At 44.0% G+C, this 26542-nt stretch overlaps 2 protein-coding genes across 2 annotated transcripts in view; one reads left to right on the forward strand and one right to left on the reverse strand.

The window, feature by feature from the left end:
• Positions 1-26542, reverse strand: part of LOC309545028 (putative ATP-dependent RNA helicase DDX60) — a 496323-nt gene that overhangs the window by 75751 nt on the left and 394030 nt on the right. Inside the window, exon 32 of the mRNA XM_082244135.1 lies at positions 3598-3702. Within this exon, the coding sequence (XP_082100261.1) occupies positions 3598-3702 (105 nt within the window). The remainder of the gene's footprint in view (positions 1-3597; positions 3703-26542) is intronic.
• LOC309545029 (E3 SUMO-protein ligase ZBED1-like) lies at positions 13105-14220 on the forward strand (the record flags this gene model as incomplete). Its single annotated transcript, XM_082244136.1, has 2 exons — positions 13105-13551; positions 13762-14220. The coding sequence occupies 2 exons, from the start codon at positions 13105-13107 to the stop codon at positions 14218-14220; spliced, it is 906 nt and encodes a 301-aa protein (XP_082100262.1).

Below are 26542 nucleotides of genomic sequence, written 5' to 3' on the forward strand. Positions count from 1 at the left end.
TTAGTCTTGAGTATGTGCCAGGCAAATAACATTTTCAGAATAAGAAGGCCAGCAATGGCAGCAACATACTGCATTCATACTAGGCTTTCTTTATCACCCTAAGCCAGGGGTTATTTATTAACCACTTGCCTAATGGGTACTTAACTACTTGCCAACCGCCGCAAGTAGATATACTGCGGCGGTCAGCCCCGGCCAGGCAAAGTGATGTATATATTAGTCACTAGCCTGTGACCGGTTTGTGAGCCAATAGCGTGCGAGCGCGCGCCCGCCGTGGCTCGTTCACGGAGGAGTCCGCGCGTGTGACCGGCGGACCCGATGTCCGCCGGTCACACTACTATCGTCGGTAGAGCGGGAGAAAGGCGGGTGGCTTATGTAAACAAGCCGCCTGTCATTCTCCCCTGTGTAAAAATGGAGATCAGACAGTTCTACTATGTAGAACCGTTGATCTCTGTTTTTACAATAGGAGACCTGTCCCACTACAGTTAGAAACACGCCCCTAGGACACACTTAACCCCTCCCTCTCCAATACAGTTAACCCCTTCCCTGCCAGTGTCATTTTTACAGTAACAGTGCATATGTATAGCACTGATTACTGTAGTAATGTCACTGGTACCCCCAAAAGTGTCAAAAATGTCAGTCAAGGGTCCGATCTGTCCGCTGCAATGTCGCAGTCCCGCAAAAAAAATCGCAGATCACCGCCATTACTCGTTAAAAAAAAACACCAAAAATGACAAAAATCTTTCCCTTTGTTAGTAAACACGATAACTTTTGCGCAAACCAATCAAAATATGCTTTTTGCGATTTTTTTTTACCAAACATATGTAGCATAAAACAAATTGGCCAAAAATTTTAAAAAATTTTGATTTTTACATTTTTTTTCGGGGAATTTCATATAAAAAAAATGTGAAAAATATTGTTATTTTTGCAAAATTTACGCTCTTCTTTTTTTGTTTATAGCGCATGATCAAAAAATCGCACAGGTGATCAAATACCACCAAAAGAAAGCTCTGTTTGTGGGAAAAAAAGGATGTGAAATTCGTTTAGGTACAGCTTCGCACAACCGCGCAATTGGCCGTTAAAGTCAAGCAGTAAAAAATCGCAAAAAACCCCCTGGTCGGAATGGGGGTAAAATCTTCCGGGGCTTAAGTGGTTAAACCCCCTTCCTGCCCAGGCCAATTCTCAGCTTTCAGTGCTGTCGCACTTTGAATGACAATTGAGCGGTCATGCAACACTGTACCCAAACAAAATTTTTATCATTTTTTTTTCAAAGAAATAGAGCTTTCTTTTGGTGGTATTTAATCACTGCTGGGGTTTTTATTTTTCAATGAACAAACAAAAAAAGGCCGAACATTTTGAAAAAAAAAAAAAAAAAACAGTTTCTATAGTTTGTTATAAAATTTTGCAAACTGGTCATTTTTCTCCTTCCTTTATGTGCGCTGATGAGGCGGCACTAATGGGCCCTGATAGGCACTGATAGGCTGCACTGATGGGCACTGATAGGCTGCACTGATGGGCACTGATAAGGCAGCACTGATAGGTGGCACTGATGGGTGGCGCCGATGGGCACTGATGGGTGGCACTGAAGGGCACTGGTAGGTGGCACTGAAGGGCACTAAAAGGGGCACTCATGGGCACTGGTAGGTGGCACTGATGGGTGGCTCTAATGGGCAATGATAGGCACTGGTAGGTGACACTGATGATGGGGCACTGATTGGCACTGATAGCTGGCACTGGTGGTAACTGGTGGGTGGCACTGGTAGGTGGCACTGGTGGATACAGATGCCCCTCTCCTCTTCGGGACCGATGTCCCTCTGACAGCAGCGGCGATCAGCTTTTTTTTTCTCCTCACACTGACAGCGTGAAAAGAAAAAAAACAGCTGAACGCCGGCTGCTGTTTACATCACATGATTAGCTCTCATTTGCTGATAACGTGGTAAGGGACCGGGACCGGCCCCTTACTCCGATCTGTGATCAGCCAAGTCTCATGGACTCACTGATCACAGAGCGCGCTCCGCAGGGAGCGCGTAGGCAGTTCATACACAGGAGGACGTACATGGATGCCCTCCCGGCAATAAGGTCCACGCTGTAGCCGTCTTTTGGCTATAGCGCAGATGGGAAGAGGTTAAAATACAATAATAGTCATTCGCTAGGAAATAACGGCTTTGAACTTTCTGTCTCTACTCGCTGCCGTACGAAGTCAACATGCCAAAACGAAAAGGCTGAAGGAGACTCAAAGGTTGAGAAGTCCAAAGCAAAGGATGAGCCACAAAGGAGATCTGCCATGCTATCTGCTAAACAAGCCCCACCTAAACCAGAGCCAAAAGCTAAGAAGGCAGCTGTTCCAAAGAAAGCTGACTAAGCTCCCAAAGGCAAGAAAGGAAAGGGAGACTCTGGAAAAGATGCCACCAATGCTGCAGAGAACGGAGAAGCAAAGTGCGACCGGGCACAGAAAGCAGAGGCATCCGCTGATGCCAAGTGAACTGTGTGAATTTTGATAATTGTGTACTTCTGGTGACTGTACAGTTTGAAATACTATTTTTTTAAGTTTTATAACAATGCAGAACTTTATTTTACTTTTTATTTTAAGCTGTGTTTGGCAAATGCTTTGTGGGTTTTAATGGGCAGGGTGTGACGTGACGGTGTGATCTTCACTCATTTTAACAGCTACATTGAGCCCCTGTGTTTTTACTCCCTCCATGAAATTGGCATAATTTACTTTACAGTTTCCTCTATTCTGTGGGGAAAATAGGCAGCTATTTAAAATGTGAAAAAAATGAAGGTGCGCTGATAAACGTGCGTGAAGCTGCTACCAAGATGTGTAGGTAATAATATGTAAAAAAGAATTGGTGCGCTAAACTTACAATTCCACAAAAAACAATATATACAAACGTAAATTGATTGTGAAAATTTCAAAAGAAAAAGTCCATTCTCTTGTGACAACGTGCAAATGAATAAACTTTAAAGTGACTTAAAACAAATTGTGAATCCTGTAACTTGATTGGATATATGTGACCACCACGTGAGACGATCCCCACCACCGACAGGCTATTCTTCTTACCAGAAAGACAGATTTATATGTGAGTTGAACATATTAAACGACCACTCACTCCCCATGCAGCTTCACCCGAAGTGTGTGTATAAGCCGCTTACCAGATACCAATATGGTTTGAACATGGGAATATAATCTCCTCTCCTCAGAATAGGCTGTCTGTTGGTATAACGATCCCAATACAGAGTATAGTGTCTCCTTGTGCTGTCAGATTTGGGTGAAGCTCTTTGTCTCGAGGCAGAACCCGTGCAATGCTAATAACATTGAAGCTTTCTCATTTAGCAAAGTTTAGGGAGTAAAATTAAAAAAAAAAAAAAAAATACAATAAGAAACTTTTGCTGTTGCACTTGGAAATGGGTTGTTGTTTGCGTTACATTTTTTTTGTGTACATCTTTAACCTGTACAAGCTATTAATTTAGGTAATAGACATTTTCTTTGCATTATGTTTTATACATTTTTAAAAGTCTGGCTTACAAAATGATCAGACGCAGAGACACAGTTAGGGAATATGAAATAAAAAAATAAAAAGCAATAGATCCAATACGAACCTCAGACAGCAGGAACTGCAGAGAGAACACACAGTAAAGCTTTAACACTTGTGTTTCATTTTGGTGTTTAAATGTCATAAGGGAATGCTTCAAAATGGATAAAACCTAACAAAAAATAATATGCATAGTATTAGTAGTTTGTCAATATATTTAGGGTTGTTTGTTTATCAGGAAACAGCTGGTAAAATATGATAAATGCATTTTGAAACACCTTAACAGAGCAACTTAAAGAAAAAGAAAGCACCAACAGGTATCTATGGTCAAAATGTAAAATCATATATTCATATCCGCATTGTTTTTCAAATATTTCTAGCCTACTCCTAATATTATGAGCAATCTTAAAAGGTTGTGTGTTATGAAGAGTAGGAGAAAATCCAGACAGCTGGACACCCTGAGAATTGCCTTTATTTTTAAATATGGTAAAACAGCAACACGGGTATCAATCAGAGGGTGCTGGGGCTATCCTGCTTTGTGCAAAAAAATGTGGGGAAAAAAACCACTCATACACACATGGGCGTCCGCAGAGCTTATTTTTTTGTTGGGGGGGGGGGGGGCATAATTTTAAGGTCACCCATGCTCCGCCCCTTTTCAACAATGTCATCAAGGGGAGGGGCTTGGTCATTATACTTATTTTGAGTATTTATTCTTAAAGAGCAAACAGCAGTATTTATTTTTAAAGCATTTGTTAACCTAAAAAAAAAAAAAAAAAAATGATCCTGTTCCCATAACGCATGTTATACAGCACAGTGCTTTGCTGTGTAATTTGGCCCCTTCTATCACCAAAAATACCTGGCTGATCCTGCCTGGCTATTTCCTCCCCTCTGTAAACTGACCACGGTATACCATGGCTGCTGAGCCCTGAAACTGTGGTCAGTCTATGTGCCTCCTGTCCTCCTCTGTCCTCTCTCCCCCCTCTCTCCCTGCCTGTCTGCTCCTGTGTCAGTGCCCCCCCCTCTCCTCCTGCTGCTGTAGTTTAATTTAAAGTTTAATTTCCTGTCTACAGTCTGTTTAATAATTCTGTGTGCCCCTGTGTCTGTGTTTTATAAAAATAAGCCATTCTTTACAAGTTTTCAGAGCGCCACTCATCGCTCACGTGATCCGCCACCTCTCTCCTCCTCTCCCCCTCCCCTCCTCCTCCCCTCCCGACTGACATCAGTAAGGAATCCTCGGCCCTGCCCGCTGCAGGTAGCTGTCAGACGGGGAGAGGAGAGAACCCTCTGAAAACTGGTAAAGAACGGCTTATTTTTTTAAAACACGGACACACAGGCACACAGGATTATTAAACAGACCAGACAGGATGGTAAAAAGTGGCTTAACAACCACTTAAAAGGGAAAGTTGAGATTCCAGGGGGGGGACATTTGCCCCTCCTTGCCCCTACCTGCAGACGCCCATGCATACACACACAGCCATAAAAAAGATAATGTAAACTAAAAACAATATGATTCCAAATATGAAACCGCAACAAACCCACAAGTAGGAAAAAACAAATAAATCTGCAAATTAAACATGCATCCTAAAGGGAACTTGTGTGAAACACGCCCAACCATGCACATGCATGTATGTATTCATTATTTATGTTTCTCAAAAAAAAAAAAAAAAGATATCAACAGCAACACCAGATGAAAATAGGGGAGAGGATGATAAAAATGGATAATATCCCATTTACACACCGTGGGAGAAACAACACACACATACATTAGGAGAAACAACCTCTTCTAGAGCTTGAATTATTATAGCAGAGCAATTGCCACCATGAGTCAAATTGTTTAGTGACATTTGTAGAATGATTGCTCAGTGTTTTATATATGGTCATGGAGGCGATCTCCTAATCGTCTAGTGGTTAGGCTGACATATTGTATCAAGCAGATATCGATATTGCAATTAATCAGATGTATCACATACTTGGTGTTGCAATTATTAAATGACAGAATCTTGAAAGACCTGCCAGTAATAGTGGGTTGAAGTGTGTCCCCCTTATTTGGATGGAGGACACATTTCACTGTGCCACATTTCACATGCCACTTTTATCAATTGCAAAACCAGGCATTTGATATATCTGATTACCGGATTGCAGTGACAAGGGCATTTATTGTCACTGCATCTATAATTTCCCCTAAAATGTAGCCAATTAGCCGGCCCTTTTTTCATAGCTGTAAACAGGCTGAGTGATAAAAAGCTGCCCAAATTAGGTGCTCTATGGGACACAGTTGTTATACCTTTATCCAAAATCTGTGCATATATACAATCATTTAGGAGTATTGGTAAAAACATTGGTAAATGTTCCACAATAGATTTAAGCTTATTATGTGCTGCACTATATGTAGATGGAAAAACTAACTTCCCTAACACCAGAACTCCTGTCCAAATCTTGCAATAAGGCATCCCTAGTCTTAGATTTAGCAATACCTACAACTCTGTGTAACCTCGACTCCAGGAAACCCTGCTGTCTTAAAGCCTGTCCACAAACACTTAAGTTCTCTATCAAAACTAATCTCATACAAATAAATGCAACATAGCCTTAAAAGATGTCCAACCGATATAGCCGCGACGGTATGTTATGTTTGGGGTGTCCAGAGTCGGTCCTTAACTCAGAGTTGCCTAACAATGGTTTTCTTTATAAATCCAATACAACTTGATGTCTTGATCCTAAACGGGTCATGTCCAAGAAGGAGATAGAAGAAATGTCCTGAAACCCTAAGATTATTGTCATTATCATTAACAAAAGGTTGTAGATCGATGCTCTTTTTGGCCTATAGACCTATAGAGGTGGGCATTGGTTTACTTAAAGAGCCAATGGGTGGACCACCAGCCACAACCTCTTGTTTTGAGATTGCCTGGTTATTTGAGGGACGCTAAGCACCTCCTTAACAAATAAGCATTTTAAGTTAAATGAATATTGCGTTTGGGTCACCTGTGACATGAGTAGTCTATACTGCTCTATTCCATGTCATACTCTATTCTACTTTGTGCTGTATCATATTTATTTTTATTTTTTTCTTTGAATGATATAGTGGCTTTTCTCTTCCCCCACATGGAATTTATTCTGCTTAGTTTGGAGTATTTGCTCACACAAACCTTTTCTTGTTTTGATGATGTAACGTTTCATCATAGCCCTTTGCTGTGTGGGCCTACTCTTGGTCTCCAGATAGGATGCCTCCCAGCACCCCGGGTTCTCACACATCTCCTGGCAGGGATTTCCACACAAATGGCTGAAACTGCAATGCAGTAGCTCTGATCAGCCTTATAACAAATCTGCACACCTGTTTATTCACATAGCCTGTGGGCCCCTAGTATGAATTGGACACAGGATTTAATGTTCCTGCCCAAGACACTTTAGAACCTTAAAGCTCCAGGCCGTGATTTGGGATTAAAAAAACAGGAGAAAGCTTAAAGCACAGCTTTCTCCATTCAGAAACAACATGCTGAAGCTTCACACTAATGCGAGCTCGGTGTCAGTTTTACCTCCATTCTAATAGTGCCAGGACCTCCCACTGTCACAATGGTGAGTATTACCTGCAGAGTAGTGTTGGGCGAATGGTTCAGCCTGAGCAGAAATTCGGGCTGAACATTGACTGTTCACCCGTTCGACTAACACCCGAATTGTCGGGGTGTTTGACAGTTTGTTCGGCCCTCTGAGCACAGCTCTGTGTAACGCCGACTCCAGGAACCCCTGCTGTCTTAAAGCCTGTCCACAAACACTTAAGTTCTCTATCAAAACTAATCTCATACAAATAAATGCAACATAGCCTTAAAAGATGTCCAACCGACATAGCCGCGACGGTATGTTATGATTGGGGTGTCCAGAGTCGGTCCTTAACTCAGAGTTTCCTAACAATGGTTTTCTATATAAATCCGATACAACTTGATGTCTTGATCAAGGCTGATCGTGTTTGACAGTTTGTTCGGCCCTCTGAGCACACCAAAATGCACTGCGTGCCACACAGTGCATTGGAAGCCCTTATTGACTGAAGCAATAAAGGATTTGCCCAATCAGGGCACATAACACTGTCAGAGCCATGATTGGAGAAAGTAATGATGTTTGCCCAATCATGGCTCATTGCTCATAGACCCACCCCCTCTATCCTTCTTAGATCTTAGGTCTTCTTAGGATCCTTCTTAGAGCAGCCATTTGCAGTGTGAAATTGGAGTGGAGATAGATAGAACAGGGCTCTGTTCATTTCTATTAGCAAGTACGTGTGCTATTGTGCTTGTATTGTGAGTGTAGAGTGTCAGTTTACTGTGAATATAGTGATAGTGCAGTGTAAGTGTAGTGTGACCTTTAATTTTTACTGTAGTGTCACTATAGTGATAGCGCAGTAAAAGTATAATGTGACCATTTATTTTTACTTTAGTGTCAGTTCAGTGTTTCAGGGCAGATTTACTGCAGTATATAGAGGTGCGTTAGTGCACGTTTAGTGTAGTATTTTGACATGCATTAGTGCACTTTTACTGCAGCATATTGATGTGCGTTAGTGCATGTTTACTGCAGCATATCAACGTGCGTTAGTGCACGTTTACTGCAGTATAATAAACTGCATTAGTGCACGTATAATGCAGTATTTTGAGGTGCATTATTGCGCTTTTACTGCAGCATATTGAAGTGCCCTAGTCCACTTTTACGGCAGTATATTGAAAGGCCTTAGTGCACATTTACGGCAGTATATTGATGTGCCTTGGTGCACATTTACGTCAGTATATTGAAGTACATTGTGCAGTTTTACTGCAGTATATTGAATTGCGACAGTGCACTTTTATTGCATTATATTAAAATGCCTTAGTGCACGTTTACAGCAGTATATTGAAGTGTGTTAGTGCAGTTTCACTACAGTATATTGAATTAGGTTAATGCACTTTTACTGCATTATATTGAAATGCCTTAGTGCACATTTACAGCAGTATATTGAAGTGTGTTAGTGCAGTTTCACTACAGTATATTGAATTGTGTTACTGCACTTTTACTGCAGTATATTGAAGTGCCTTAGTGCACTTTTACAGCAGTATATTCAAGTGCCTTAGTGCAGTTTCATTACAGTATATTGAATTGCGTTAGTGTACTTTTACTGCAGTATATTGAAGTGCCTTAGTGCAATTTTACAGCAGTATATTCAAGTGCCTTAGTGCAGCTTCACTGCAGTATATTGAATTGCATTAGTGCACTTTTACTGCAGTATATTTAATTGCATCATTGCAATTTTACTGCAGTATATTCAAGTGCGTCAGTGCTGTTTTACTGCAGTATATTGTAGTGTGTCAGTGGAGTGTGTCTGTGTAGTGAGTACTCAAGTTAATGTGGACTTTCAGTAATTTTTTTCATCTTTCCACCTATTAAATCCTCTGCCCTTGTTGTTTTAACTTTGGATAGTAGAACATTTTTTTTTCTGCCAGTAAATACCTTATACAGCCCACTTTCTCTTTCTTGTCTGGTCATTAGCCTAGGCTTATGACATCATGTACAGCTCTCTCTCTAACACTCGTGAGAGTTTGCCAGCACGGCAGGACGGATGAGTCATAGGACAGCCAATGAGCGTTGCAAAGCTGGAGGAGGCTGGATGAGGGCAAAGATAACAGGAGACTGCAGAGACCCATTATTCATCAAGAGAGGAGAAATGTGCAGGCAAGCAGTGGTGTGAGTGTGTCTGTATATATGTGTATGTGTGTCTGTAATTATGTGTGTGTGTATATACAGTATACACTGCTCAAAAAAAAATTAAAGGAACACTTTTTAATCAGAGAATAGCATCAAGTCAAGTAAACTCCTGAGATATTGACCTGGTCATTTAGGTAGCAGAGGGGGTTGTTAATCTGTTTCAGCTGCTTTGGTGTTAATGAAATAAAACAGGTGCACTAGATGGACAACAACGAACAACCTCCAAAATAGGAATGGTTTTACAGGTAGAGGCCACTGACATTTTGTTTGTTTTCTACTCATCTTTTCCTGACTGTTTTTCACTAGTTTTGCATTTGGCTAGGGTCAGTGTCACTACTGGTAGCGTGAGGCAATATCTGGACCCCATAGAGGTTGCACAGGTAGTACAACTCCTCCAGGATGACACATCAATACGTGCCATTGCCAAAAGGATTGCAGTGTCTCCCAGCACAGTTTTAAAAGCATGGAGGAAATTCCAGGAGACAGGTAGTTACTCTAAGAGAGCTGGACAGGGAGTAGAAGGTCCTTAACCCATCAGCAGGACCGGTATCTGCTTCAGGATGAGCACTGCCAGAGCCCTACAAAGTTACCTCCAGCAGACCAATGGTTTAAAAGTCTGTGACCAAACAATCAAAAACAGACTTCATTAAGGGTGACCTGAGGGCCCGATGTCCTCTAGTGGGCCCTGTGCTCACTGCCCAGTACCATGGCTTGGAATTTGCCATTGAACACCAGAATTGGCAGGTCTGCCACTGGTGCCCTGTGCTTTTCACTCTGAGCACATGTGACAGACGTGAAAGGGTCTGAAGAAAGCCGTGGAGAACGTTATTCTGCCTGTAACGTCCTTCAGCATGACTGGTTTGGTGGTGGGTCAGTGATGGTTTGGGGAGGCATATTCATAGAGGGATGCACAATGGCACCCTGACTGTCATTAGGTATCGGGATGAAATCCTTGGACCCATTATCAGACCCTACGCTGGTGCAGTGGGTCCTGGGTTCCTCCTGGTGTGTGACAATGCTTGGCCTCATGTGGCGAGAGAATGCAACCAGTTCCTGAAGGATGAAGGAATTTATACCATTGAATGGCCCCCACACCTCTGGGACATTATGTTTTGGTCCATCCAATGCCACCAGGTTGCACCCATACCCAAGGACACCATCCGTTGTCTCATTAGGAGCATGCCCCTACATTTTCAGGCATGCATACAAGCACGTGGAGACCATACCAACTACTGAGTACCATTTTGAGCTGTTGCAATAAAAACAGATTAGCTTGCTGCATCATTTCGTCACTTTGATTTTCGGGGTGTCTTTGAATTCAGCCCTCTGCAGGTTGATGATTTTCTTTTTTTGCAGATTTAAATTTTATTGTGATAAGCAGATTACAAGTATACATACAGAAATGTAACAGGAAAGATGTAAAGAGTTCCAATAATCGTGAGTCAATAGTCAAAATTAATCCACAGAAGTTAAGGACTCAGTAATTATCGACTACAACATGAGCTGAGAACATAATTGAAACCAAGTGAAGTTACCCCCTAGCGTTAACTTGCTAGTATGTGTTGATAAATTTCGGGGGAAATAATCCCAAAGCATAGGGGGTAGGGCTGCTGAATATAATCGAAAGATCGATGCATCGCGATTCGACCCTTTGCGATTCTGCATCGATGCGGGTTGCCGGCATAATCGATTAGGAAATGACGTCATCAGCCGCGGCCATGCCCTATCGCGCAAGGGAGAAAAAGTCACAAGATTGGCAGCGGATTGGTGGGTTAGTGGCAGGAGCTTAATAAAAAGGCTCCGCCCCTCCCCTTCCGTCTCTTTGACCCGGGCCGAGGCGCAGCAAGACATCCCCGCGTGTATCGGCGTCCCACCTGCGGCCTTGCAGCCAAGAAGCCAGCCAGCCAGCCAAGCCACAAGCCAGAAGCCAGTCCACACTCCACAGCACAGGAGCGAGGAGCCCCAAGTGCGTCCCCATCGCAGCCAGCCAGCGCCGCCAGCCTCACCGTAGCCGACCGTCCCAGGCCCAGCCGCCACTGCCAGTGACGCCAGCCGCCCGCCACAGAGCAGCACAGCACCTGTCCTCCTCTGCAATGCAGTGTACAACAACCCACACAGTCACACAGCAGCAGGTATGTACTAGTCCGAACAAATAATTGTATAATCATGACATTCATGGGGGTCTCGTCTGTATCTCTGGGGGATGTCTGATGGTGGGGGGCTGGGACAGGGGACGGTCGGTCGGGTCCCGGGGGTACTGTTCTGCTGTGGCAGTCTGGCAGCCAGGGGGGCTTTCTCTGAGTGTCAGTGGGGGCCTGGGGGTCTCTGTCAGTGTCAGCTGTGGGGGTCTGGGCAAGGGGGGGACTCACTCAGTGTTTGTCAGTGCTGTGGGGGATTGGGGAAGGTGTGGGACAGTGGGACATCCAGGTCTCTGTCAGTGTCACTGTCAGCTGTGGGGGTCTGGGCAAGGGGGGACTCACTCTCAGTGTTTGTCAGTGCTGTGGGGGATTGGGGAAGGTGTGGGACAGTGGGACATCCAGGTCTCTGTCAGTGTGTCCGGCTGTCAGCTCAGCTGTGGGGGGAGGGGGGTCTCTGTCAGTGTCACTGTCACTGTCACAGGCAGCTGTGGGGTAAGGGGGGGCCCCGGGGGGTTTTGGCTCAGTGCATGCATAAGAGGGAGTCTGACAGACAGACAGACAGTCATATTTTATGAAAGATGTTGCTTGGTTGACTTGTTGCGGCTTAGTTTACAAGTGGTATTTTTTTATTTTTTTTTTTAAACACTGACAGAGTTTGGCAACTTACGTCATCCGTCTCCGTCACATACGTGGTAGTATGGTGGTAATGGCAGAAGGAGAAAAAGATCGAGAGATAAAAAATGCACCTATCGTTTTTAAGAGCAAACATCTGGGCACATTTCGGATTTTACGAACACACAGGGAAGCGTGAGTTGGACAAGACACACGCCGTATGTAAAGCCTGTCACACAAAAATTAAATACCTAGGGAATACTACGAACTTGAGAAACCATGTTAGCCGTTTTCACTCTGAGTTAGTAACACCTGTTGCCACCAGCAGTGCCACCACTGCCAAGGAAAGACTGCTAGACCCAGATCAGCCAAGAATTGATGCCATACTGTCAACTTATCCGCCCAACTCAGAAAAAGGGAAGAAACTAACCAAAGCTGTGGCAGCTTTCATCGCCAAGGACCTACGGCCTTACTCAGTTGTGGACAACGCCGGGTTTCGCTACCTTGTGTAGACGCTAGAGCCACGTTATAAGATCCCATCACGCAGTCACTTTACAGAAAACGTTATACCTGCACTCTACCACGACACCAAAGCTCAGGTACTTGCGTCAATGAACCAAGCCAGTCGAGTCACAATAACGTGTGATTCATGGACTTCAGTCACAACGGAGTCCTATGTTACAATAACAGCACATTACGTTACTAAGGACTGGCAGGTCTTGTCACATGTGTTGCAAACAAGAGCCATTTATGAGTCTCACACAGGTGCTCATCTGGCAGAGCTACTGTCTCATGTCGTGGAAGAATGGCAGCTGTCTGATAAATCTGTAGTGCTTGTGACCGACAACGCGGCGAACATGATAGTTGCAGCTCAAGTTGGTAAATTTCCTCATGTTAAATGTTTTGCCCATACACTCAATCTTGCATGTCAGCGGGCACTGAAAGGGGCCACGCTCTCCAGGCTTCTCGCCAGAGTGCGACGAATATCCACATTCTTCCATTGCAGCACTAGAGCAAGCCACTGTCTAAAAGAGAAACAGAAATGTCTGGGCCTGAAGAATCATAAGCTAATAACTGATGTGCCAACAAGATGGAACAGCGCATATGACATGGTCGAGAGGTTCTTAGAACAACAACCTGCAGTTTGTGCCACCTTGCTGTCTCCAGAAGTCAGAAAAGGAGAGTCTGATCTCTGCACTCTCAATGAAACAGATGTGTCAAATGCAGAGGACGCTGTGAGTGCATTAAAGCCAATGAAGGATGCAACCTTGCTGATGTCAGAAGAGCGCAACCCAACAGTGTCTCTCATTGCCCCTCTAAATGCACAACTGCTCCAGAGCATGACAGACACCATGGGAGACACACCCATGACCCATGAGATCAAGAATGCCATCAAAACAGATCTCCTGAAGAGGTACAGCAGTGAGGCAGAGAAGAAGATCCTTTATACAGCCTCTGCACTGGATCCTCGCTTTAAAGGACTGCCTTTTATTCTCACAGAGGAGGAGAGATCGGAGATATACAGAGGAGTGACTGAGGAGGCTGCATCTTTGGAGGTAATTAGAATTTCATCATGTTTCCTCCCAGACAGCTAGAAGCTCAGCTACATTGTGTTGTGTAATAACATGCCCTGATTCACTGATGCGGTGTGGGAAGTGGAACTGTATGGTATGGATTACCGTGCAGTTTCCCACACCTCATCAATGAATCACACTCTTAGTCAGTTCAGCTCTTCTTATACTATTATCTTTTGTTCAAACACACAGATTACATCTAATAGAAGGACAAATGTGGATGAAGTGCCTAGGGAAAAAGCAACTGTGGAAGAAGAAACAACACCCATTGAGGACAGCCATTCTCCTCCCAAAAAAAAGGCCACAACATCGCTGCTCATGACTTTGCTGGGGCAGTCTTTCACTGATGATACAATAGAACCTAAGACCCCCTATGCCAAGGCAGAAGACGAAATGGAAAAATATTGTAAAGCCCCACCTCTGCCTCTCACTGAGGACCCTTTGAAATGGTGGCGTGAGCATGAGGTCATATTCCCCCTCCTCTCTCAGCTGTCAAAGCAATACTTGTGTATCCCAGGTACAAGTGTATCTGCAGAGCGGGTTTTCTCTACTGCAGGAGATGTTATAACAGCGAAAAGAAGCAGTCTGAAACCTGAGCATGTGGATCATCTAGTGTTCTTACAGAAAAACCTACATGTTCCCAAATGCTAAGCACTGAAATAATTACTAATTCATGTTTTTAATGAATTTGTAATTACTAATTCAATCTGCCGCCAGTCACCAGTCAGTCACATCACCAGTCTTGTTTTATAGCTTTATAGCACTGATGGTTTGTTTTTGAAGATTGTCCTGTCCAATGTGTCCATTTCCAATCCATAATCCGTTCCGTTGCTTCACACTAAAAGTGTCTAGGCAAGTAGGCAGGGGTTCATTTAACCCTCAACCAAATAAATAATATTAAAGTGTATTTTCTTCTAGACAACTGACTGACACCAAGCCAGCCACGGTGCAGCATTATAGGAAGGAAAATCATTGAGAGAAATAACTTGTACATTTGAAGCTTATAAATGAAATGTGCTGCGCTATAATATAGTGATAAGTGAAATCACTTTTAAAATAATAATAAATAACACAGTGTTAATCAGTATATCAATATACTGATTAATTTCAGGTTTCCTCACACAAACACTGTGTTATTTATTATTATTTTAAAAGTGATTTCACTTATCACTATATTATAGCGCAGCACATTTCATTTATATTCTATTTGGGTTTTTGTCTATGATTCCTTTGTGCAGCAGCTTTTGTTCTTAATATTTTATCACATTAATTAATTATTTTTAATTAGCGCAGAAAAACCCACCACTTTACACATTTGAAGCTTAACCTCGAGTAAATCTTATCTTATTGGATCACAAATAAATACACCAATTGTGGATTCTTGTGTAATATACTATATTTGTGAGTTTGTGAATGTGACCCCCATAGGATTTCCTCAAGGTTAAGCTTCAGTTTACAATTTATTCTCTCAAGGATTTTCCTTCCTCTAATGGTGGCTTGTTGGCTAGCTTGGCTTCAGTTACAGATGTAATCGACATGGTAGAGTGCTGCTCAGTGCAGTGCAGGTAAAGTTTTCTTTCTGTAACGTGACTGACTGACTGTCGTGACAACTCAAGAGCTTATAACGCAGCTCTAGCATTAACTCTACACACACACACACACTGTGTGTTGAGTTGATGCTGAGGCTGCGTATAAGCTTTTGAGTTGTCACGAGTCACGACACACATACACTGTGTTTAGTTGACTGGCAATGGCAGGGGCAAACACAATCGCAGTGAACCTGGAACATTTTATATTTTTTACAGCTTTTCTGGCACTGGAGAGATGGAGAATGGCTTGTTTTCAAAAATGGTCCATTCACATAAGTGAATTGATAATTATTTAAGCTTAAGCTTATATTTGTATAACTCCCCTCTAGCAGCCATCAACTCACTTCACTTGAGTTCACTGGCAGTTGCAGGGGGAAACAAACATCACGGTGAACATGGAAGTTATGCAGCAGTGCACTATTGCCAGGTTCACCTTTGATATTTGCTACTAGTCAGGAAGTGCTCTGTTTTGTAGAGGACAGGTTATGGCACACACCTGGAATTTATTGCAACGTATGTCTGTCTGCTGGTCTGTTGTACTCTGTAGCAATAGCAAGTGTAGGGGGTTCCCTCAACCAAACAAATACTAAAGGTAAAAGTGTATCTAGACAACTGAAGGCAAGCCAGGCAGCCACGGTGCAGGAAAGGACATCCTTGAAAGATTAAATCAATCATACATTGAAGCGTAAAACCTTGATTAAATCTTTACTGGATCACAAATACACACAAACCTGACCTAACCTGTATGCCTTGAGTTGTACCAGTGTGCCAATGCCAAACCTTTCTTCAGTTCTCATGATTCTGATACAGACAATCGTGTTGTGTGTTTTTTTGTGATCCCATGAAGATTTACTCAAGGTTTAAGCTTCAGTTGATGATTTACTCTGTCAAGGGTTTTCCTTCCTCTAATGGTGGCTTTGGCTTGGCTTCAGTTGGGTTTAATCGTGGTAGAGACAGAGACTGTCTGCAGGAAAGGTAACGTTTTCTGTAAAGTAAGTGACATAAAAGTGACATAAGTGAATTGATAAGCTTAAAGCTTATATTTGTAACTCCCCTCTAGCAGCCAATCCAACTCTCACTTGAGTTGACTGGCAGTTGCAGAGGGAAACAAACATCATGGTGAACATGGAAGTTATGCAGCAGTGCACTATTGCCAGGTTCACCCTTGATGTTTGCTACTAGTCAGGAAGTGCTCTGTTTTGTAGAGGACAGGTTATGATACACCTGGAATTTATTGCAATGCATATTCACATAAAAGGATTTATATATAATGTTTTGTGGGAATTTATGATGACCATTTTCACAAGAATATTAGCTTGGCTGGGTGGCTTCTTCTATCTTGGCTTGCCTTTAAAGTACAACTATAGGCAAAACTTTATCCAAAATCAAAAAAGTTTTGCCTTTAGTTGTACTTTAAATGGTGGTAGACCTGGCTTACATTAATATTTTCTTTTATGAAGCAGTAAACTGCACTACTACAGTTTTTTACTAATTTTACTGTTACTTCTAGTAAAATACTAGTGTTGTTGTCTGTCTCTGCTATGCTGTTTGCATTTTCAGACCTTCCTATATGTTTGCAGTGCAAGTGCACTAAAGTATGCAGGGCTTGCAGGCCATGACAGGGTCAAGGAAAGTGTCCTTTGAAGCAAATGAAAATAAAAAGGATTCTTTTATTTGTGACTGCTTGATTGTTTGTTTGTTTTTTATAAAGTTTTGAAAACCATTGGGCAGTGGGCTGGGCATGGGCATTGGGCAGTAATCGTGATGCATCGTGATGCATCGCGGAATCGAATCGTATCGAATCGCGACCCTAATAATCGTAATCGCATGGAATCGTGAGGTAAGTGAAGATGCGCAGCCCTAATAGGGGGTCTCTAGATGGGTAGTTAAAGATAATAAAATGCAGTGTTGCAAAATAGAACATGTACCTGAATCCACTTAGAAGAAGAATAAGACCAGAAAAAGAGACATGAGGGAAGAAGAAAGAAAAGAGAGAGAAAAAAAGGGTGGGGGGTGGGTAGGGAGGGTATTGAAGCAGGAGGATCAGAGCTTAAAGGTAGGTACCAAGGCAGCCAACTCATACCAAGTTGTAGGGAATCCATCAATACCCAGGAGTTACCAACGAGAGCCCTCCCCTCCTCTGAAAGAACAAACATGTACCACAATGTCCAGGTATGCACATAGGCTTCTCGGGTTCTGCCGAGCGGTCATAATCAGGTCTTCCATCTTGTTAAGTTCCTCCACCTTCCCCATCCACATGCCAATTGTTGAGGGCTTGGATTGTTTCCAGGTGGTAGGAATGCAAGACTTGGCCGCATTCAGGAGGTGTCGGAGTATAGATTTCTTGTATACAATGGCGGGTATCGTGGAGGCGTGCAGTAGGAAGCACGCTGGGTCTCATGGGATTTTGTAATCAGTAAATTTTTGAATAATCGAACGGACCTCTTACCAGATATTTCCCAACCTGGGACAGGACCAAAAGACATGTAGTAGCATCTCATGTTCCTCTCGGCACCGCCAGCACAAAGCGGCGGTAGACTGGAAGTATTTGTGCAGGAGAGCAGGTGTGCGATATCACCTGGTAAGAATCTTTAAGTTGGTCTTTTGTACCCTCGTACATAGTGAGGACTTCAAGGCGAAGTAAATAATATTGGAACATTGTGTCTTTGAAATGTTCTACCTAGATCTGATTCACATTTTGCCAGAAATGGAGGCAAAAAGTCATCATGGGGGGTGACGAGGAGGTTATAAATTGCCAAAAGAGAATGTGGTAACATGCCACCCTGAGTGCAGTACTCTTTGAGTGTGGTCAAACTGCGGCAGAACTTGTCAGGCGCTGAAAGGGTCTGTAGGAAGTGATTTAATTGGTGAGGTTCTCCAGAAATCCAGGTCCGAAAGGGCCATTCCAGTCCATCAGGATCTGTAAGGACGGCGAGGACCCAGCTGTCATGAAATGAGAGGCTTGCTAGCACCCAGATTAAATCATTGAGTTAAAAGACTCTGTACGGAGACTTGGAGCAAATCTGGGATTACCCAAAATTGGCGACAATGGAGACTTCGTGGAAGACCATCTACCTGTTGAGATAAGTTGGAAGCAGATGCAGGCCGTTGTCCCTATTAGAGGTTGTTTTTTAAGAGGTTGAGTAAGGTCCTCAAAACACCAGGGAGCCCCTCGTAGCAAGACTCGACTCCGGTCCTGTTCTAAGCCAGGCCAGAGTTTAACCCCCCACATGTCGGCACCAGTCGATGAGACATCCTAGATGTGTAGCCTGGTAATATTTGTAAAGATCAGGAAATGCAAGGCCTCCATATTGTTTTGGGAGAGATAGCAGAGATCTACTTATTCTGGGGCATTTACGAGCCCAAATAAAGTGGATGAAAAGGGCCCGAGTCTGCACAAAATATCTCCTAGGACTAACTATAGGTAGAGCCTGGAAGAGATACAGGAACTTGGGAAGGATGCTCATCTTGATAATGTTACATCTTCCAAACCAGGAAAATAGTCCTGGATTTCACTTATCTAGAAGAGCCTGCACCTGATGTAATGGGGGGGGGGGGGGAGTTAAGCTCAAAAGTTTGGGAGAGGTCAGCAGGGATATAGGTCCCGAGGTACTTCAGTGCTCGGTTTGTCCATTTAATTTCAAAGTGAAGCTGTAATGACTTAAGCAAGGGAGAAGGAATATTCAAACCCATAGCTTCAGATTTAGAGAGGTTAATTTTAAGGATCTGTATATTTTGAGTTCTTTGAGCAGATTTGGAAGAGAGATCAATGGGTTGGTCAGAGAGAAGAGTATATCGTCAACGTACGCTGAAATCTTGTGGTGTAACTTGCCAACACAAAGCCCCTGAATTTCTGGGTTTAGTCGTACAGTGCATAGGAAGCGCTCTAAAGAACGAGCAAAGAGGAGAGGCAACTAGTCCCATTGGTAACCGCGAAGGGGAATGGTAGAACACTATTCACCATAACCTGTGCTGTTGGCGAAGAGTAAATGCTCGAAATTCAACTAAGCATATTATCTCCCAAGCCGATATGTTTTAGGACTGAAAAAAAGAATCACCAATTAACCCTGTCAAACGCTTTCTCTGTGTCTGTTCCCAAGAACACACACGTAGTGCGGGACTTGCAGACTACGTGTATTAAGTTAAGGACTTTAATGGTATTATCTCTTGCTTCTCATGTCAGGATGAATCCCACTTGGTTCAAATGTACCAGAGGGTAGATGTCGTTGAAGACGGGAAGCAAGAATCTTAGTAAAAAAACCTCAAATCAGCATTTAGTAGGGAAATCGGCCTATAACTACCGTATTGCATGAGGTTCTTCCCCTCTTTGGGGATAACCGAAATGGCAGCTTTTAAAGACTCCGAGTGAAAGGATGCAGAGTCTCCTAGGTCATTTAGCATATTAACCAAGAATGGTCCCAGTGCGAGAGATTTAGAAGCTTGTGTTATTGTATGGCATCACAGTCAGATGTATCATTTGTCTGGAAATACCAAGTTATCTCCCGCAAAACATCTGCAAGAATGTCAGGGTCCTGAAGGAGACTCTCATTCAACTTCCAGGTCGTGGTGTTGGAATGTTGAGAATCTGAAATGTTATATCTTAGGACAATCGGTGCATGGTCTGACCAGGTAATCGAGCCAATAGATGAATCAACCACCGAGTGCAACTGATTATGTGGGAGAAAAAAGTAATCTATGCAGGACTATATTTTATGTGGGGCAGAATAGAAGGTGTAGTCTCTCTCCCCTGAGTGGAAAAGCCTCCATACATCTACCAGCTGCACTCTATGAAGGGAATTAGAGATGCATTTTTGTGGTCCCAGGAGGATCAAAGAAGAACCCAAAGAGGTGTCTATGCTAGGTATTAGAGGAACATTAAGGTCGTCCCCTAAGATCAACTGGCCCTAAAATCCAGGAGCTTGTCAAGAGTGTTTCTAAGGAAGAGGTCCTGCTGTACATTAGGGGCATAAATAGTGGCCAAAGTAACCTTGATGCTGCCAACCATTCCTTTAAGAAATAGAAAAACATCCCCCAGCATCTACGAGAGTACCTGAAACCTTCCAGGGAACCTAAGCGGAAATCAAGATAGAGACCCCCTTTGATTTAACCAAGGTATTAGCGGCATGGTAGGTCAAAGGGTAATACCGGTTTCTAAGGAGGGGAAGGCTGTCATCTCTAAAATGTGTCTCCTGGATAAAGGCTACATCAGCTCCCAGTCATTTAAGATCATGTAGTAGCATACATCTTTTCTCAGGTGTATTGAGTCAGCTGGCATTAAGTGATACCAAACATAGTGAATCTATCCTGCTCCTAACACTGGGAAAGGAAGGGAAGAGTGAGAGGAAAAGAAAAAAAAAGGAGGGGGGGAGAGGAAATAGAAGGGAATAAAAGGGAAAGATTAGAGAGAGACGGGAGAAAGAGAGGTCTAGAGGTTGAGGTAAAGGAGAGGAAAAGAGAAACAATTGGGAGCAGTGAGGGAAGGAGGGGAGAATAAGAAAAGCAGGGGGGGTCGAAAATTATTTCAGGTGGGATACAACTAAAACAGCTGCCCAGGGGAGGGTAGCTAGTGGAAAGCCACTATGGCACTCTGGTAAGGAAGGAAGGGAAAAGAAGAAAAAAACAAAACAAGTGCAGGCCTATAGAGGAGAGGTGATTACACACAGCCAAGGGGTGGGGCCACTATAAGCGGACAGTGGATCGCCAACAGGTACTAAGTAACCTGTGTGAGACAAAGTACTTCAAAAACACAGTCAAACATAACAGTGAACAGTGCGTAAAGGAAAGGATCCATCAGTTCTAGCTCAGTGTACCGGGAGTCCGAGTTAAGGGACACCCAGAATACCTTAATATATTTCTTCACCATATCTAACATTCTATTCTGTCCAGCTAGTTGAAAATCCATCTTCATCACACCAACACCATCACGTTGTAAAGCTCCCCTTCATGTGTCATCTATTTATTATTTAAACAAAAACAGCTAGGGAGAAAGATTCTGGATTATGCACTCCCCCGAGAGCCCAACAGTGCAGGAGCAGGAACACAGATGTCAGCACAGAAGGTACAGAATACTGTGGATCCGCTGGGTTCGTTGATGCATGTCACCCCACTCCCCAAAAAAGGCAATTTGCCCCACGCAGGGCCACATCGAGGGCAGCTACGTCATGCTCCAACTCTGTCAACTGAGCCCCCTGGGGGAAACCACAACCCAGAGTCGGGCATCCAAAATGGGTGCAATAGTTCACACCCTCTATACCAACCAAGCAAATTCCCTCCCATCATGTAACAAAAAAAATAATAATTTTAATTTCCATCAAAAGATGTGGCATCATTTAGTTCCTAACACATTACCCAGTCCATATCAGTATAGATATCCAGCATGATATTTTTCCCCATTGAGATCTGATGTGTTTTCAAAGTGTTCCTTTAATTTTTTGAGCAGAGTATGTATATGTGTGTGTGTCTGTGTGCCTCTGTGTGTCTGTGTGCCTCTGTGTGCCTGTGTAAATCCAGGAAGTGAAGAGGCAGCGGCTTCAGCTGCCCACAGTTAAAATGGCTGCAGCCAGAGTGCAGGGAGATTTCTGCAGCATATTTGGCAAGTTTAGAAACACAGTATACAGTATATAAAATAATATGCAAAAGTGGTTGGAGGGAAGCTTCAGAACGCCAAATATGTTTTTATTACAAATTATGTAAGCAGACTGCAGTTCCTTTTTAAAGTGCACCAAACACACCTTTCCATTGATTAACGTGCATCCAAGTACACAATTCCCCTTCTCTATTACATTTCGGTAATAAGCACCCCCATCAGGTCTGGGAGGCCAACAAGGAGAGACAGACGTTCCCATGGCACTGTGAGGGAGCCAGCAGTGTCTGTGTCCACAGGCAAAGGTGGACGTGAACTGGCACCATTTCCTCTGTTTAGTGATGTTGCCCATGCTATCCAGTCACAGCATGCAGAGGAGGTGGTGGACTGGCTTACTAAACCATCCTCATCCTCTGTCACCCAAGCAGAGACTAGACTCGCAGTCTACAGCAGCTGCTAGAGTGGCTTATTCTGCCTCCTTGTCCACAGCTATTCATGCCATAGCCCCCAGCATCATGCATGGAGTCAGCTAAGTTAATTGAACACAGCATCAGCCACTTGCTCCTTTACAGGCATTACTTGATACTGATGGTGGCTCTGAGGTTGAGGAAGGTGGGAACATAAGCCTACAGAGAGGGGAGAACACTGGTAAACAAATTGGCAGTCATGTTCCCCCAGCCGCAGCGTATTGCCAAGTTGGGTCCAGTGATGAGGATGGAGGGGGTGATGATAATGATGAGATCACTGACACGACTTGGGTGCCAGATAGAGCAGAGGAGGAAAGTGAGGGTGAGGCACAACCCTAATGAGGCAGCCATCATAGAAGAGTAGAGAGCAGCTACCCTATTCCATCACCTTGTGGAGCTGTTATGTCCTAGCCCACATCCCACAGCTCAGCTGTCTGGGCCCTTTTCAGCACATGTACAGCCGATCGCACTGTTGCAATTTGCAAACTTTGCCTCAAGCAGATCAAGCGTGGCAAAAACACCAGCCATTTGGGTACCACATGCTTGACAAGGCATGTAACCTCCCACCACTCAGCCCGTTGGTAAGAGCACCTGAAAGCCACACGAAAGGGACACAATTCTGCTCCTTCTCACTCCTCACCTTTCAGGTCTACCTATATCTCATGACCTCTCAGCAACCTACACTGACAGGGATGATGGTATTGTGAAGGGTGTCAAAGGTCCTTGCAGCACACCACCAGCTGTAGACTATAGCAGGCAAATGTCTCTTCCCCAGTTGTTGCAGCGAAAAAAATAAATATATAGTCACTGCCAACCACATGTCCACTATCTAAATTCCAGCTTGTCAAAGCTGCTGGCTTTGCAGCTCCTGCCTTTCCGTCTGGTGGATTCTGCCTCCTTCCGTGATTTTGCAGACTGTACTGTACTATTCCAGCTTGTCAAAGCTGCTGGCTTTGCAGCTCCTGCCTTTCCGTCTGGTGGATTCTGCCTCCTTCCGTGATTTTGCAGACTGTACTGTACTACAATGGCAGGTTCTCGTCGCTATTTCTTTGCACGTAAGATTATTCCAGCTCTGTACCATCACATGGAAGGCAATGTTGTGGCCAACGTTACTGTGGACACGTGGTCCAGCAAGCATGGTCAAGGACGCTATAATTCATTCACAGCACACTGGACAACTTTGCTTGCAACACGGAAGGATGCAGGACAGGGCTCAGTGCTGCAGCTTGTTTTGCCTCCACTCCTTCATACAGCTGGTGGTGATGATGCAAGATTTGCCAGCTCCACCTCCTCATCCTCCTCCTCCTCCATGCTCTCCTCTGCTGAGTTGTCCTATGAACCACCAGTACCCTCTACCCTCTAAGCATTCAAGGGGCTGCTCAATGAGTCAGGCTAAAAGATGTCATACAGTGCTTCAGCTGATCTGTCTAGGGGACAGAAACCACACTGGAGCAGAGATTCTTTTAGGTCTGCAGGGGCAGGCCCAGAGGTGGTTCACACCACGCTAGCTGGAGCCAGGAATGGTGGTGTGGGATAATGGCACTAACCTCCTGTCCACCCTTAGACAGGGAAAGTTGACACCCACTGTCCCACTACATAATGCTCACTGACCACTGACTGCCCGCCACTGTGTGCCGCTTACTGATTGCCCCGCCACTGTGTACTGCTCACTGACTGCCCAGCCACTACGTACTGCTCACTGACTGCCCCACCACTATGTACTGCTCACCGACTGCCCTGCCACTATGTACTGCTCACTGACTGCCCCACCATTACGTACTGCCCTGCTATTAACCACTTGCCGACTGCCGCACGACTATTTACGTCGGCAGTCAGCCCCTCACAGGCAGAGTGACGTAGATCTACGTCGCTAGCCTGTGAGGGTCTAGGGAGCGAGCGCGCACCCCCCGCGGGCGCGCTCCCGCTCCCGCATGGTCACGGACCCCCCCTGCGCGTATGACCGGCGGACCCGATGTCCGCCGGTCACTCGGCGATCGTCGCTGCAGAGGGAGAAAGGCAGGCGGCTAGTGTAAACAAGCCGCCTGTCATTCTCCCCTGTGTAGAAACAGTGATCATACGGTTCTACTATGTAGGACCGTTGATCACTGTTCCTACAGCTCAAGCCACAGCCAATCACAGTTAGAATCACGCCCCTAGGGTAATTTTACAGTAACAGTGCATATGTATAGCACTAATTACTGTAGAAATGTCACTGGTAACCCCAAAAGTGTCAAAAATGTCAGTCAAGGGTCCGATCTGTCCGCCGCAATGTCGCAGTACTGCAAAAAAAATCGCAGATCGCCGCCATTACGCGTTAAAAAAAAACAACAAAAATTACAAAAATCTTTCCCTTTGTTGTAAACACGATAACTTTTGCGCAAACCAATCAAAATACGCTTTTTGCGATTTTTTTTACCAAACATATGTAGCATAAAACAAATTGGCCGAAAATGTTAAAACTTTTTGATTTTTACATTTTTTTGGGGGGGAATTTCATAAAAAAAAATGTGAAAAATATTGCTATTTTTGCAAAATTTATGCTCTTTTTTTGTTTATAGCGCATGATCAAAAACTCGCACAGGTGATCAAATACCACCAAAAGAAAGCTCTGTTTGTGGGAAAAAAAGGACGTCAAATTTGTTTAGGTACAGCGTCGCACGACTGCGCAATTGTCCTTTAAAGTCACGCAGTGCCGAATCGCAAAATAGGCCCTGGTCAGGAAGGGGGTAAAATCTACCGGGGCTTAAGTGGTTAAACACTTTTCACTAACTGCCTCACCACTATGTACTGCTCACTGACTGCCCCACCAATACGTACTGCTCACTGACTGCCCCACTTCTACATACTGCTCACTGACTGTCCTGACATTATTTACTGCTCAATGACTGCCTGACCACTATGTACCACTCACTGACTGTCCCGCCACTATCTACTATTCACTGACTGTCCTGTCCATATATACTGCTTACTGACTGCCCTGCCACTACATACTGCACATTATTCTGCTACTGCATACTGTTCACTTACTGTCCTGCCACTGCAAGTACATAGAGCTCCTGGCCTGCTCTGCACTGCCACTATGTTCTGTGCATGGCCCTACTTGTTTAGTACTACATACTGCTCATTGCATGCTGGTCACTGCCCTGCACTTTGCTCCTGTTGCAACCCACAGATTCCACACCTCTGCAATGACACTACATACTGCTGCCGCACAATGCACACACTGGTACAGACAGTTATATTGAGTGGGAGAGGAAGGCTCTGTCCTGTAGACTGTATAGAGCCCCATGATTCCATGATTTATAATGGTGGCTCTATGCACACTGACCACCAGTATACAATGGGCACCCTGAACACCATTGTACAGGGGCACCCTGACTGCTAGTATACGAGGCACACTGTCCATTATTGTACAGGGGACACACTAACCTCTACTGTACAGCAGACACACTGATCACAATTTTGCAAGGGGCACACTGTACGCTATTGTACAAGGGGAACACTGACAACCATTGTACAGGGGCCATATTGACCACCATTGTACAGGGGACACACTGACAAATTAAACCTGTATACAGTCCTGACCCCCACACACTATATGCTACAGAGTGCTGACCTCTTTATCCTATACACTCAATTGCATGTATCACAATGAAAAGGGCATGCTGACTGCTATGGGGTTTCTGGGAGTTAATAATGCACATTCCTGTTTTTTTTTTGTTTTGTTTTTGATTATTGTGCTATGTCGGCGGTTTATTATTGTGCCATAATGGGAGTTGCTTGTTATGATATGCTAAGGGGTTAAGTATGGTGCAATGTTGGAGGGTAATTATTGTGCAGTGCTGGGGCTTATTCTTGTGCCATGATGCTGCTTAATCATTGTGCTGTGCTGGAGGTAAATTATTGTGCAATGCTTGGGGCTAATCATTTTTCCAGACTGGGTGTTTATTTTTGTTCCATGCCAGGAGGTAATTATTATGCTGTGCTTGGGGCTATGGCTGGCTCTGACATACAATATACTAGGGGTTATCATGCGCTTGCTGGGGGTTACTGCTGAACCTGATGCATTGCTGTTCACATTTGAGCTTATTTTACTCCAACAATCTCTTTAGTGTGCTCCAAAGCCCTATTTTTTATATACAAAGGGGATAGACTGTGAAGAAACAGCCATATTTTGGCCATGCCCACCTTTGGCCACATCCACAAAAGCACAGTTTTTATCTCCCCCAGTTATGCTCCAGCACCAATACAATACCCCCCAACAAAAAAAAAAAACAAAATTGTCTGGAACTTACTCAGTTGGGCAGGTATTTGTCACCTGCATTGACAATAAA

Source organism: Pelophylax lessonae (genome assembly GCF_965119305.1).
Source record: "Pelophylax lessonae genome assembly, chromosome: 1".
Classification (NCBI taxonomy): Eukaryota; Metazoa; Chordata; class Amphibia; order Anura; family Ranidae; genus Pelophylax; species Pelophylax lessonae.